This window comes from Ranitomeya imitator, chromosome 3, assembly GCF_032444005.1.
Source record: "Ranitomeya imitator isolate aRanImi1 chromosome 3, aRanImi1.pri, whole genome shotgun sequence".
Taxonomy (NCBI): domain Eukaryota; kingdom Metazoa; phylum Chordata; class Amphibia; order Anura; family Dendrobatidae; genus Ranitomeya; species Ranitomeya imitator.
The window spans coordinates 267,039,197-267,055,783 of record NC_091284.1 but is presented as its reverse complement, the minus strand read 5'-3'; the positions used below and the strand labels follow the sequence as shown (position 1 = coordinate 267,055,783).

General features: G+C 42.4%; 1 protein-coding gene across 1 annotated transcript in view; it reads left to right on the top strand.

The window, feature by feature from the left end:
• The window catches only part of PAFAH2 (platelet activating factor acetylhydrolase 2), a 73,520-nt gene that overhangs the window by 29,793 nt on the left and 27,140 nt on the right, over positions 1-16,587 (top strand). The window contains exons 7-8 of the mRNA XM_069756450.1: positions 2,972-3,063; positions 3,880-4,050. Of these exons, the coding sequence (XP_069612551.1) occupies positions 2,972-3,063; positions 3,880-4,050 (263 nt within the window). The remainder of the gene's footprint in view (positions 1-2,971; positions 3,064-3,879; positions 4,051-16,587) is intronic.

Genomic DNA, 16,587 nt, shown 5'->3' with positions numbered 1-16,587 from the left:
CCTGTTGCTGATTGTTCGCGGCCGGCTACGTAGTATATAGCACGGCCACGTAGTATATAGCACAGCCACGAAGTATCTGGCAGCCCACATAGCATATAACACAGCCACGTAGTATATAACACAGCCCACATAGTGTATAACACAGCCCACGTAGTATATAACACAGCCCACATAGTGTATAACACAGCCACGTAGTGTATAACACAGCCCACGTAGTATATTGCACAGCCACGTAGTATATTGCACAGCCACGTAGTATATTGCACAGCCCACGTAGTATATTGCACAGCCCACACAGTATATTACACAGCCACGTAGTATATTACACAGCCCACGTAGTATATAACAGCCCACCCAGTATATAACACAGCCCACATAGTGTATAACACAGCCCACGTAGTGTATAACACAGCCACGTAGTATATAACACAACCCACATAGTATATTGCACAGCCATGTAGTATGTAACACAGCCCACGTAGTATATTGCACAGCCATGTAGTATATTGGACAGCCACGTAGTATATTGCACAGCCCACGTAGTATATTGCACATCCATGTAGTATATTGCACAGCCCACGTAGTATATTGCACAGCCCACATAGTATATTGCACAGCCATGTAGTATATAGCCCAGCCACGTAGTATATTGCAAAGCCACGTAGTATATAGCACAGCCAAATAGTATTACACAGCCACGTAGTATATTACACAGCCCACATAATATATAGCACAGCAGCGTAGTATATAACACAGCCCATGCAGTATATAACACAGCCACGTAGTCCCACATAGTATATAGCACAGCCAAGTATATAGCACAGCCACATAGTATATTGCACAGCCACGTAGTATATTGCACAGTCCACATAGTATATTGCACAGTCCACGTAGTATATAGCACAGCCCACGTAGTATATAACACAGCCATGTAGTATATTACACAGCCCACGTAGTATATAGCACAGCCACATAGTATATTGCACAGCCGATGCAGTATATAACACAGGCCATGCAGTATATAGCACAGCCCACACAGTATATTACAGCCACAGCCCATGTAGTATATTGCACAGCCGACGTAGTATATAGCACAGCGACGTAGTATATAACACAGCCCATGCAGTATATAACACAGCCCACTTGGTATATAGCACAGCCAAGTAGTATATTGCACAGCCACATTCATTCATAGTTTTGATGCCTTCAGTGTGAATGTACAATTTTCATAGTCATGAAAATACAGAACAATCTTTAAATGAGGTGTGTCCAAACCTTTGGTCTGTACTGTATATATATTTATTATGTGGTTTTTTTTTGTGTGGGGGGGATTTATAGAAATCGCATGCGCACTGTGCTTTTTTTACACAGCTTAAACTGACTTGAAACTCTCAATATCTCTTGTGAGTACACTGAGTTTTATGTGCAGATTTCCCCCATAGAAATGCATTAGGCTACGCTCTCATCATGAGCTTTTTGTGCTGTATATTTTTTAAAAAATGCAAGTAACCTATTTTACTTAGACTCTATTCCCGTGTTGAGTTTTTGGTGAGTTTTTGACGTTGCAGAGTTTTTGCAGCATTTTTGCACATGTTAAGTAAAATTGGTTACCGTACTTGCATTTTTCATAAAAATATGCAGCGTAAGAAACTCACCTAAAACTCATTGTGGGAACGTAGCCTTAATAGGCGCAGAAATTATACAGAAAATCTACAGCATCAAAAACTCACCAAAAGATCATTGTGGTAACATAGCCCTAGGCCGGGGTCACACTAGCGTGTGTAATGCGAGAAACTCGCACGAGTCTCTGGCATCAATACCCGGCACTGCTGCCAGCACTCGGGAGCGGAGTGTGCGGCTGCATGTATTTCTATGCAACTGCACGCTCCAGTCCCGAGTTCCAGCGGTAGTCTCGGGTATTGATGCCAGAGACTCGTGCGAGTTTCTCGAAAAAAACACTCGCAAGTGTGACCCCGGCCTTAGATACAGAAAATCTACAGATGAAAAATGTTTGTTTTTATCCTGTATCCAAGGTCAAAAAGCTCTAAAAATGCATCTAGTTTTGCTTGATACCATGCACTTTACCATATAATGTAATGAAAAATGGAGGGAAAAAATCAAAGGGGGGGGGGGGGGAAATGGTGAATTCTGGCAATTCTGCCATTGTTTTTTAGGTTTCATTTTTACAGTGTTCATTATGTGCTAAACATAACCTGGTACCTTGATTTATTAGGTCAGCATGTTTACAGTGATACCAAACTTGTATAGTTTTTTTTTAGTGATTTAAAAAAATCTTATCTTTGGAAAGAAAATGGTTTGCGCCACCATTTTCTGAACAGGTAAGTTTATTACTTTTAGTCAGTGAAACTATTTGAGGGCTTGTTTTTCACGTAGTGAACTATTGGGTTTTTTATGCTATTTTGGGTAAGCAGTTTTAATCACTTTTTATTGCTTTTTTCGAGGTGACAGAAAAATGGCAATTCTAGCATTTTGACTTATTTTTTCTTTACAGGGATGCGATAATGTGAGATATGTTTGTGTTTTTTACATTCTTTATTTTTGGATGTGGATAAAGGAGTAATTTGTATTTTTAAGTTTCTTTTTAATTTTTTTTATTTCATTAGACTTCTTTTTAAGAACTACTATGGAACTTGAATGTGTGGTCGTGTAATCGCTTGTACTATATGTTGCACTAGATCAGTATAGCGGTACCATATATAGCTAAAATAGCAATCTCATATAAGATGAGCCCCCTCCATACATGTGCGTCCAACCGGTGAGAAAAATATGCTTAACCAACATGACTATTTATTATTGCACAGAAAAATTTTCCCATTCCCACACTCTCTGAAATGATAGTTCTGTATAACAATAACAGTTTCCCATCACTGCTTCGCTTGCTGTAGATTTTTGTATAAACTCCATTTTATTATACATATATCTATATATACATAATTATTTTTTTTTTTAGGATAGAATGGACTTCAATAGGGTAGCTGTTATGGGTCACTCACTTGGGGGAGCCACTGCCCTACTTACTTTGGTGAAGAATGATATTTTCCGGTGAGTATTTGCAGTATATTACAATCCTTAAATGTATGACCATTTTTGGAAACATTATTGAAAATTCTGATCGGGGATCTTGTATGTGAGGATTTCCTCCTCAACACAGTCTGCCTTCCACACCTAAATCTTCAACAATGTACTGTACAATACATTTAAAAGAGGGCTTCAATACTCTGATTTAGCTCCCTTTCTCCATGCACGCTTTCATAATTACTAGTCACTGGTAGCTTGAGAATTGCAAACCTGTTACTTTTTGTACTTGCTATTAACTCTGCCATAATGCTCCGCCATACTGTAGTGCCGAGGTATGACCTTGAGAAGCCACATTGAGCTCTGAGAGAGGGTCGAGAGCCACATTCATCTCCTGCTCCATAGTAAAACCAGACCCTCCCCCCCCCATTACCAGTATCTTGAAAACCAATGCTTTGCCACAGAAATCAAACTGAGGCAGTATACCAAGATCCAAGGGTTCCCACAATACGCACATTCAGTATTCTTGCATAAAGCACTCCCACCACACAGTCACATCCAGTTTCAGTCACCTCCTCTTACTGGTAGTATCATTCTGTCTCCAGCTAACCATAAATTATCTCTAAACCCCCAAGGCCAGAATATGTGCACCCACATCTGGTCTTCGGTGCCAGGCTATTCACAGAGGTCACCATCTGCAGATGGGCTCTTCATAGCTCTTTGGTAGACCTGTTGGCACAAAGCTGGCAGGCAGCCGCGAGCCTCACATCATGGGCCACAGGTTAGGCTGTGGTGCCTTTTCTTCTTCACGTGACATTGCAGCTTCATTTTCCTGTCTTTTAGGTGTGCTGTAGTTTTGGATCCCTGGATGTTTCCTCTGGAGGATACTTGCTATCCAGGCATACAGAAACCAATATTGTTAATCAATACAGAAATTTTTCAGACGAGAGACAGTATAGAGAAAATAAAGAGAATGAATTCACATGGAGCTGATCTGAAATACCTGACTGTAAAGTAAGTATGCTTTAGTACTGTACAGCTTTGTTCATATGCTGCATTTTTTCCAAGCGTTTTTCAAGGGTAAAAAACTTCATTTTACAGAAGTAGCCAAGTGAATGAGATTAGTGAATCTCATGTACATTCTGCTTATTTTTTCCTTGCACCTTTGAACCATTTTTTTTTTCAAATCTGCAGCATGTTCATTTTTTCAGTATTTTCACAGCGTTTTTCTCTCACTCAAAAAAAATGAAAGTAAATACACATCAAAACGCATGAAAAAAAGTGTCAAAAGCATCAAAAATGTCCATTCCAACCAACATTCTGGTTTTTGGTGCAGAAAAATCTGCTGCAAATATTTAACGAGTGCACATATCTGTAAACTTTTCCAGCAATGCTTTATAGTTTAAGGCTAATTATATAACTGCAAACCCATCTCATCGGGGAGCTGATTCAAGCTATATTTATTATGAAGTTTTTATGGTTGTGATATGTAGATTTTCCCAATGTGAATAAGCAGAGGAGGCCATGTGCTCTGAGGCAGAGTAACATGGATTGCCACATATGACTGGTGTTCACCGCTCCTCAAATGAAACAATATGTTTCTTTTAAGACCATTAGTGGTGATATCACTTATCCCCACCTGTATGGGAAAAAAAGAATAGCTAGCCAAGCACATTCACTCTCTAGATTTGGGAGCCATTTGTATGACTGTCAGGTGGTAATGCAAATGAGCTCCACAATCCTGGTCTTGTCAGTTGCTCCCCGAAATGTCTTTTTCTCAGCAAAAATAGATGAGGCACTGCTATAAATAAGAAAACATGTACACTTTATAATAAATTATTATTATTATTAGAAACAGAAAGCTATCTACAGTTACCGTAGGTCCTAAAATATTTGGACAGTGATACAGGCTTTGGCATTTTAGATGGTTACCATATTCAAGATATAGTTAAATATAATCAAAATTGGTTTAAATTGTAGACTTTTAGCTTTAATTTGAGGGTATTCACATCCTAATTGAGTTTAGGAATTACAGCTGTAGCTGCCTTTTTTTAAAAGGATCAAAAGTAATTGGTCAGTTATCTCAAACGCTTTTTAATGGGATGCATGACATATGCCCTTGTTAATATATCATTAATAAAACCAGTAAAATGTCTCAAGCTGATTCCAGGTGTGTCATTTGCTTTTGGAATCTGTTGATGTGAAACCACATAACAAAAAAAATAAGGCCGGTTTTACATTTGCGGTTGTGTCCGCAGCGTTTCTCCCGCAATAATCCGCATGCGCTGTGTAATATTAGGGACGCAAGTGTCTGCGTTTGATTGCATTTTGCCGCGTTTGACGACGCATGCGTCGTTTCGTCGTCTGCGGTTTGGCGTGGTAAATGCTACATGTAGTAATTTTAGAGGCACCAATTTGCCGCCTACAAACGTATGCGGTTGTTAGCGGAAGAAATGCGGAAAAAAACGCATTGCTGTCTATGTGAGCGCATGCGGCCACAAGCACATGCGTTTGCTTGCGTTCGTGAACGCATGCGTTGCACCAGAGAAAAACATGTCTAGACACTGATTAGCCACCCCCCACATACAGGGTGATAAAGGGAGGGAGTGGACAGTTGCAGGTCACTACTCAGCAGACAGAGAAGCAGAGCAGACGCAGGCCAGAACCTTGGAGGAAACAAGACACTGAACAATGTGAGTATATCAAAGCCAATGCCTTTATTTTCTGTTTTCTGTCTCTACATGTCCTAATTTCTGCCATTTCTTTCTTTCTGTACGCATCAGAATGTCTTCTTCTTCTGATGAGGAGCAACGTCGTGGGCCTTCTCAAGCCGAACATGTCAGTGAAGTGAGTACTCACCTCCTCAGATTGGTAAGTATTCACTGTCACATCTTCACATGTGACAATTTTTTTTCCTTTTTTTAGAGCACTTCTTCCACTGCGGCAGAGGGTGAGCAGGAGCAGCGGGGTCACGGTCGGGTACAAGGCGGCAGCGTGTAAGTATACCTGGCTGACTGTTTACTATATCCTCACTTTAGTATTCTTGAATCTTCCTTTCTTTACTTTCCGCTTTCCTTACATTTTTCTTCTGGACTCCTTTTTTATCTTGACTTTCCTTATTCATGCCATTTCTCAGCCTCTGTTTTCTTTCTTTTCCTTATGTTAATGTATACAACATTTAATGTCTTCATTTATGTTTTAGGTTCCAGAACGGGATGAGGACCTCATTGACAACGATATCCTCATCTCCCTGGTCCATGAGCGAGCCCCATTGTGGGACACCCGGGTTCCACAGCACTCGGACAACGTGACGATCCGGCGCCTATGAAATGAGGTTGCCAAAGCGATGTGGGATGGCTGGGACAACGCCCTGACTCGGGTCCGAACTGCATTTGGTAAGTATTGCACTGCAGTGTGAAGCAGCAGAGATCTTGGCTGTGCTCACACAACTGTGTGTGATGACACAAACTCTCAGGAGTTTCTCTCATCACACACAGTTGTGTGAGCACGGCCAAAAATACATTGTCTAACCATTATGTTTTGTTTTTTCAACAGTGCTCAAAGTCAAAACACGTTGGTGTTCGATGAAGGACCGCTTCAACAAGGACCTGCGTCAAGAGAGCCATGTTCCCAGTGGGTCTGGAGCAAGGATCCGAAAGTATAAATACCATCGCATTCTGGCATTTTTAAAAAGGCCACTGTCACACCCTCCAGCCGTTATAAACTAAAAGAGCCACCTTGTGCAGCAGTAATGCTGCATTCTAACAAGGTGGCTCTTTAAGTTTTTTGGTGCATTTATTCCCAAAATAAAGCGTTTTATAATTTCTCCAAAATACCTGTCTTTAGACAGGGAGGCAGGTCTTAACCCCCCTGCTGGAAACGCCACACTGCCGTCACTCAAATCTTCAGATCGCCGGGCGACGCCCCCTCCGCGCTGTTTTCCCATGAAATCCGGCGCCTGCACTGTTTAGTACTGGCTGGTGCAGGTGAAGTGAGCTCTGGCCGTCTGACCTCACATCCAGTCTTGCAGACTGCGCCTGTGCGGCCACCCACCTTGGGAATCCCAGCCCAGCAGTGTGTTATGCATTATGCACAGTGCTGGGATTCACAGGCAGGGCGGCCGCACAGGCGCAGTCTGCAAGACTGCATATGAGATCAGACGGCCAGAGCTCACTGCACCTGCACCAGCCAGTACTAAACAGCGCAGGCGCCGGATTTCATGGGAAAATAGCGCGGAGGGGGCGGCGCCCCAGAAGATTTGAGTGACAGCAGTGTGGCGTTTCCAGCAGGGGGGTTAACAGGTATTTTGGAGAAATTATAAAACGCTTTATTTTGGGAATAAATGCACCAAAAACTAAAAGAGCCACCTTGTTAGAATGCAGCATTACTGCTGCACAAGGTGGCTCTTTTAGTTTATAACGGCTGGAGGGGGTGACAGTGGCCCTTTAAGACCGGTCCTTGCCCAGAGAACGTAAGTATTTCTCCTGGGCATTAGGTTGTGTTGTATTGCCATAATCTGTATGTTTCTATTCAACAGGAGTTTATTAAGTTTTTGGTATTAATTGTTTTTTACTTTGTTCACAGCACATGGAGCAGCACTGTTGACCCAGGTTCTGGAGCGGTCCTTCATCAGGCGGCCACGGACCCATCCCAGCCATCCTGCAGCGCTGCAGCAAGTGGGCCTGCCACACTATCTGGAGACCAGGAAGCTGGTCCATCAGGTGTTCCCCTTTTCCAGTCCTCTGCCTCTGCCCCTTTTTGGGGGGGCTCCTCCCGGCAGCGACAGAGGGCATCGGACAGGTCACTCATGCCCGAGTTTTTGCACTTGAGCTCGGTTTTTCACGATGGACTCAAGGCTTTGGGTGACCGACTGGATACTGCCATTAGCCATATGAATACACGTATCCAGGAGGTCACCAAAAGCCTTGACCAAGCAAGAGCTGACCTCCAGAGGGCAGCACATCATTATTTTAACCAAATTGAACAGGGCATGTCGGAACACCTTACTCCTGATCTCCAGCTTAGTGTCATGCAGGCCTGCAATGCTGCTTACGTGCAGGCTATGCAGCAGAGTCAGTATTTTCAGCAGATAGTGGCGGCATATCCTCCTGTGACAAAACTGTCACGATTGACCTCAATGCCGACCTCTGCTGCATACCACTGCACGGCCACCTCGATTCCTAGCACTGCCGGACACCACTAAGCACCCCCACCATGACGAGTGCTGTAGGACAGCCCACCGCCACCACCATGCTTGGACCTCCTCCACTGACACCACGATGCAGCAGCAGGACCCTGGCATGGCCTTCCGCACTGCCACCACGATGCAGCAGCAAGACCCTGGCATGGCCTTCCGCACCGCCACCACCACCACGATGCAGCAGGACCCAGGCATGGCCTTCCGCTCCACCGCCACCATGATGCAGCAGGATCCAGGTATGGCCTTCCGCTCTACAAGCACAATAGACACTGGCTTTGCCTTCCGCTCTACGAGCACATTGAACCTTGGATGGTCTTCCACTCTACGAGCACAGTGGACCCTGGCATGGCCTTCCGCTCTACGAGCACTATGGACTCTGGCATGGCTGCACGCTCTACGAGCACTATGGACTCTGGCATGGCTGCACGCTCTACGAGCACTATGGACTCTGGCATGGCTGCAGGCTCTTCGAGCACTATGGACTCTGGCATGGCTGCACACTCTACGAGCACTATGGACTCTGGCATGGCTGCACGCTCTATGAGCACTGTGCAGCCGGACCCTGACAGGTCACCCACCACGACCATGCCACGACATATGAGCCCACCGAGGCTTCCCAGAACACGGCGATCCCAGAAAGGGAAAAAAAATTTAAAAAAATGCGTACTATCAGTATTTCTCCCCCCTCACCTCCAAGTGAGTCTGAAATGTCAGGTTTGTCTCACCCTTCCAGTGCGTCTCAGGCCTCTCATGTGTCAAGCTCCATCCCCGAACTACCAGACCCCACTAGTTTAATTGCCCTTTCTCCTGCCACCCCTGCGTCGTCCACACATAGCCAGGCCTCACAGCTTCACACCCCCCATTTCCATCCCTCTACCCCAAGCAGGCGCAGTTAAATAAAAATTTGGTTTATAAGAAAATAAATATCGTTTTTTTGCCCCCAATTATGTGTGGTTTAATTGTGTATTTCGCCGCCGGCAACACACACCGTGCGCCGCACACTTTATTTTTTGGCCACATCATAGCTCCAGTAGTTAGCAAGTAAAAGACTGCAGCTTTGTGTATCTTTAGTATAGAGATATGAGGTGGGCCAAAAAAATTAATACTTGTATTTTCTCCATATTTCTTCGTTCTGCTTAGTCTGTGACTAGTGTTGCAGACTGAAGAGAAAATGGCGGCAATACAAAGCAGAACTATACTCAACAGGTCAGGTGTCCAAAAACTCATTAGTTAGGACACCTAACCTGGTGAGTAGAGAACTGCCTTGTATAACCTCCATTTTCTCTTCTGTGTATGTAATCTATTTCACACGAAGTGAAGGGACAATGGCGGTCATACAAGGCATATCTATGCTCACCTGGACATGTGTCAGAAATAGTGAATTCATGAGGCTGTTATATGTGCATCATGAATTCATTATTTCTGACACCTGACTTGATGAGTATAGATCTGTTTTGTATTACAAACAGCCATTGTCTCTTCAGTCTGCATCCAATGGATACTGCAGAACAGAATCAGGACGCAATGACGTCAACAACCTTACCACTAACAACCTGGATGCCATCACACTAGCAGTATGTGGTCAGTATTTTACGTCAGTATTTGTAAGCCAATATCAGGAGTGGATCAATTAGAGGAAAAGTATAATATTTACATATTTAGCACTTCTGCATGTATCACCCACTCCTGGTTTTGGCTTACAAATACTGATGTAAAATACTGACCAAATACTGATAGTGTGAGGGCAGCCTTGGTTTGTAGAGGAAATACATAGCAGACACGGTCAAGATACCAAAAAATAAAGTTTATTAACAACAAATATTAGTAACATTTAAGAAAATAACTGGTACAGACCCAATGCTAACAGGACATTTACACAACATTGTCCTGCTATGACACACGTCCAATATCTGATTCAAAAAAGGCAGCAAATTGGTCCCGCATGTGGCCAACTTCAGCAGTTGACCGCAGCGGGTGATGCTGGTAATCTAGCAATGGATTTCCAACTGGTTCATCCAGTTCAATGTTGGGTCGCTCCTTAGCCATTATATAATTGTGGAGAACCACACAGGCTTTGACCACCTCGTCGACTGTCTCCATTTTTAGATTAATGCCTGTTGCAAGAATGCCCCATTTTGAGACTAGAAAGCCAAAGGTACACTCTACTGTTCTTCGGGCCCTGGTCAGTCTGTAGTTAAAGATCCTTTTAGTGTGGAATATGGAATATGGCTTCAGTAGGTTTTCACACATCTGAAAGGCCTCATCCCCAACCATAACAAATGGCATCGGTGGACCTTGAGTGTTGGGGAGAGGTCGTGGCCGTGGAAAATTAAAATTTTTGCCATACACACGGCGGCCCATATCCGAGTTCTTAAAAGTCTGGGAATCGTTGCCACGGCCAAAAGCTCCAATGTCCATGGCGATGAAGTGACAGTCTGCATCGGCTATTGCCATGAGCACAACAGAAAAATATTTTTTATAATTGAAGTACTCCGATCCTGTTCTGGCTGGTTTGATAATGTGGATGTGCTTTCCATCCACCGCTCCCAAAAAGTTGGGGAAATCACACTACAGAATTTTTCCTCAATTTCAATCCACATGTCCGCGGTGGATAGGGATATAAACTCCTCTCAGAGACCATTCCACAAAGCCCGGCAGGTGTCCGCAACTATTCCAGACAGGGTGGAAATTCCAAGCCGGTATTGGAAGTGGAGGGATGATAAACTTTCTCCGGTTGCCAGAAATCTGGAAGAAAATAAAAAAAATGACAATCAATTCTATTTATGGTGTTGTTATGCTAAAGACATAAAGGAAAATACCAAAAAAATACATGTCAGAACACCCAAAATTAGCACTGGCATTTGTTTAGATTTGTTATGTACCTCAATGTAACCAGCAGACGTTCCTCTGGTGGAATTGCTCTACGGAGCTGGGTGTCCTGTCTCCGTATGGCTCCTTGGACACGAGCAAGCAAATCCCGGAACGAGTCTTGCGACATCCTTGTATATTCTGGGAATTTGTCCGGGTTGGCATTAAGCTCGCCATACAGTGTGTGATAGGCTCCATGTCTCTCACGTAGTTCAATAATGGGGTGTCTCCAAAAACGCCTACGACGTCTCCTTCTCCATCTTTTGCAATTTGTGTCTTGCTCCCAAGCAAACGCACAGGCAAGAAACAGCTTGATGCTGAAATCCAGGTTGAAATAAAAGCTCTCCATGCGAAGATCTATCATGACACAGGATACAGTAGCACACTGTTAAGATTTCAGCAGTCCTAGAGTCTATATATAGAGATCCCATAATACACGCCCTCTGTAGTCACATTGGCGGTGTCTGGTTATCTAGGTTTTTCTCCTGTAAAATGTTTCACCATGCGCACCAAAAACGCAAACGCAGGAAAAACCGCATGGAAAGGCATGCAAACGCGGCATTTTTTTAACCACATGCGTTCCCGCATTAGTCTAAATAACGCCGCGTTTGTTCGTGTTTATCTGCGTTTTTTCCTACACTTGCGGATGCGGTTTAAACGCTGCGGATTCTAACGCAAATTTGAAACTAGCCTAAGAAATCCATCACTGGGAATGCAGAAATGTTAGAAATGGCAAAACCAACAGTTTGGTACATTCCGTTTAAAAAAAAAGTGCCCTGATGAGCTTGGGAACTCAAAAGGCCTGGATATCCACGGAAGATGACAATGGTGGATGATAGTAAAATCCTTTCCAAGGTGAAGAAAAACCCTTTCACAACGTCAACTGAAGCAACATAGTAACATAGTTATTAAGGTTGAAGGAAGACTTTAAGTCCATCTAGTTCAACCCATAGCCTAACCTAACATGCCCTAACATGTTGATCCTGAGGAAGGCAAAAAAAAACCATGTGGCAAAGAGTAAGCTCCACATTGGGGGAAAAAATTCCTTCCCGACTCCACATACGGCAATCAGACTAGTTCCCTGGATCAACACCCTATCAAGGAATCTAGTATATATAACCTGTAACATTACACTTTTCAAGAAAGGCATCTTAAATTTAAGTAATGAATCACTCATTACAACATCATACGGCAGAGAGTTCCATAGTCTCACTGCTCTTACAGTAAAGAATCCGCGTCTGTTATTATGCTTAAATCTTATTTCCTCCAGACGTAGAGGATGCCCCCTTGTCCCTGTCTCAGGTCTATGATTAAAAAGATCATCAGAAAGGTCTTTGTACTGTCCCCTCATATATTTATACATTAAAATAAGATCACCCCTTAGCCTTCGTTTTTCCAAACTAAATAGCCCCAAGTGTAATAACCTACCTTGGTATTGCAGACCCCCCAGTCCTCTAATAACCTTGGTCGCTCTTCTCTACACCCGCTCTAGTTCAGCTATGTAACATAGTAACATAGTTAGTAAGGCCGAAAAAAGACATTTGTCCATCCAGTTCAGCCTATATTCCATCATAATAAATACCCAGATCTACGTCCTTCTACAGAACCTAATAATTGTATGATACAATATTGTTCTGCTCCAGGAAGACATCCAGGCCTCTCTTGAACCCCTCGACTGAGTTCGCCATCACCACCTCCTCAGGCAAGCAATTCCAGATTCTCACTGCCCTAACAGTAAAGAATCCTCTTCTATGTTGGTGGAAAAACCTTCTCTCCTCCAGACGCAAAGAATGCCCCCTTGTGCCCGTCACCTTCCTTGGTATAAACAGATCCTCAGCGAGATATTTGTATTGTCCCCTTATATACTTATACATGGTTATTAGATCGCCCCTCAGTCGTCTTTTTTCTAGACTAAATAATCCTAATTTCGCTAATCTATCTGGGTATTGTAGTTCTCCCATCCCCTTTATTAATTTTGTTGCCCTCCTTTGTACTCTCTCTAGTTCCATTATATCCTTCCTGAGCACCGGTGCCCAAAACTGGACACAGTACTCCATGTGCGGTCTAACTAGGGATTTGTACAGAGGCAGTATAATGCTCTCATCATGTGTATCCAGACCTCTTTTAATGCACCCCATGATCCTGTTTGCCTTGGCAGCTGCTGCCTGGCACTGGCTGCTCCAGGTAAGTTTATCATTAACTAGGATCCCCAAGTCCTTCTCCCTGTCAGATTTACCCAGTGGTTTCCCGTTCAGTGTGTAATGGTGATATTGATTCCCTCTTCCCATGTGTATAACCTTACATTTATCATTGTTAAACCTCATCTGCCACCTTTCAGCCCAAGTTTCCAACTTATCCAGATCCATCTGTAGCAGAATACTATCTTCTCTTGTATTAACTGCTTTACATAGTTTTGTATCATCTGCAAATATCGATATTTTACTGTGTAAACCTTCTACCAGATCATTAATGAATATGTTGAAGAGAACAGGTCCCAATACTGACCCCTGCGGTACCCCACTGGTCACAGCGACCCAGTTAGAGACTATACCATTTATAACCACCCTCTGCTTTCTATCACTAAGCCAGTTACTAACCCATTTACACACATTTTCCCCCAGACCAAGCATTCTCATTTTGTGTACCAACCTCTTGTGCGGCACGGTATCAAACGCTTTGGAAAAATCGAGATATACCACGTCCAATGACTCACCGTGGTCCAGCCTATAGCTTACCTCTTCATAAAAACTGATTAGATTGGTTTGACAGGAGCGATTTCTCATAAACCCATGCTGATATGGAGTTAAACAGTTATTCTCATTGAGATAATCCAGAATAACATCCCTCAGAAACCCTTCAAATATTTTACCAACAATAGAGGTTAGACTTACTGGCCTATAATTTCCAGGTTCACTTTTAGAGCCCTTTTTGAATATTGGCACCACATTTGCTATGCGCCAGTCCTGCGGAACAGACCCTGTCGCTATAGAGTCACTAAAAATAAGAAATAATGGTTTATCTATTACATTACTTAGTTCTCTTAGTACTCGTGGGTGTATGCCATCCGGACCCGGAGATTTATCTATTTTAATCTTATTTAGCCGGTTTCGCACCTCTTCTTGGGTTAGATTGGTGACCCTTAATATAGGGTTTTCATTGTTTCTTGGGATTTCACCTAGCATTTCATTTTCCACCGTGAATACCGTGGAGAAGAAGGTGTTTAATATGTTAGCTTTTTCCTCGTCATCTACAACCATTCTTTCCTCACTATTTTTTAAGGGGCCTACATTTTCAGTTTTTATTCTTTTACTATTGATATAGTTGAAGAACAGTTTGGGATTAGTTTTACTCTCCTTAGCAATGTGCTTCTCTGTTTCCTTTTTGGCAGCTTTAATTAGTTTTTTAGATAAAGTATTTTTCTCCCTATAGTTTTTTAGAGCTTCAATGGTGCCATCCTGCTTTAGTAGTGCAAATGCTTTCTTTTTACTGTTAATTGCCTGTCTTACTTCTTTGTTTAGCCACATTGGGTTTTTCCTATTTCTAGTCCTTTTATTCCCACAAGGTATAAACCGCTTACACTGCCTATTTAGGATGTTCTTAAACATTTCCCATTTATTATCTGTATTCTCATTTCTGAGGATATTGTCCCAGTCTACCAGATTAAGGGCATCTCTAAGCTGTTCAAACTTTGCCTTCCTAAAGTTCAATGTTTTTGTGACTCCCTGACAAGTCCCCCTAGTGAAAGACAGGTGAAACTGCACAATATTGTGGTCGCTATTTCCTAAATGCCCAACCACCTGCAGATTTGTTATTCTGTCAGGTCTATTAGATAGTATTAGGTCTAAAAGTGCTGCTCCTCTTTTACACCGGAGACCAGAACTTTACACAGTATTCTAAGTGTGGTCGAACTAGTGACGTGTATAGAGGTTAAATTATGTTCTCCTCATGAGCATCTATGCCTCTTTTAATGCATCCCATTATTTTATTTGCCTTTGTAGCAGCTACCTGACACTGGCCACTAAATGTGAATGTGTCATCCACCCATACCCCCAGGTCTTTTTCATTGACGGTTTTGCCCAGAGTTTTGGAATTAAGCACATAGTTATACATCTTATTACTTCTACCCAAGTGAATAACACTCTCCAGGAAGTAAGTGTTTAAGGATCTAAATCTACCATAAAGAAGAATTTGTGAGAGCAAATACAAAGGGTTCACCACAAGGTGCATTAATCAGCCTTAAAAATAGAAAGGCTAGATTAGACTTTGTCAAAAAAACATCTAAAGAAGCTAGCCCAGTTCTGGAAAAGCATTCTTTGGACAGAAGAAACTAAGAACAACCTGTACCCGAATGATGGTAAGAAGAAAGTATGGAGAATGCTTGAAACAGTTTATGATCCAAAGTATACCACATCACCTGTAAAACATGGTGGAGGCATTGTGATGGCTTAGGCATGCAAGACTTCTAATGGCACTGGTTCACTGGTATGTATTAATGATGTAACTGAAGACAGAAGCAGCCGGATGAATTCTGAGGTGTACAGGGCGATTTTTCCTGCTCAGATTTAAACAAAGGCAGCAAGGTTGATTTGATGGTGCTTCAAAGTACAGGTGGACAATGACCTAAAACATACTAGGAAAGCAACCCAGGAGTTTTTTAAGGCAAAGAAGTGGAATATTATGCAATGGCCAAGTTAATCTCCAGATATCAACCTCCATCGAGCATAGATTTTACATATTTAAGACAAAACTTAACACAAAAAGACCCACAAACAAGCAATAACTGAAGCCAGCTGCAGTAAAGACCTAGAAAAGCATCACAAAGGAGGAATCCAGCGTTTGGTGATGTCCATGGCTTCCAGACTTCAGGCAGTCATTGCCGGCAAAGGAATCTCTGCTAAGTGTTAAAAATGAACATTTTATTTATGGTAAAGTTAATTTGTCCAATTATTTTTGAGACACTGAAATCAGGAGGATTTGTAGAATAATAATTGCAATTCCTAAACGTTTCACAGGATATTTTTGTTAAAGCCCTTTAATTAAACATAAAAGTCTACATTTCAATTGCATTTCAGTTGTCTCATTTTCATTCAAAAATAGTGGCACGCAGAGACCAAATTGCGAAGATTCGGTCACTGTCCAAATATTTGTGTACCTAAATATATGTTATTGTCTGGTTTACATAATAAATGATGCTTGACAGGTTCCATAACCCACTGAATTGTTGTTGTACCAGATACAGCAGTGATTCCTCAGAAAAAGAAATCTGCACCACGCATTCCCAAACACGTCAAGTCTGTGGATTATTTTCTCTCCATCAAAAGCTACAAAATGCACATTTCTATAAATTATTTAGAAGCATATTTGACAGCCTAGTAAAAATAGCATTTGTGCTGAGGCTCTTAACAACTTCCTTAGTTTAAGCTTTGATCCTACTTTTTTATGCAATGGAACAAATGTACGCTGTTTGTATATAGCATGTGTAA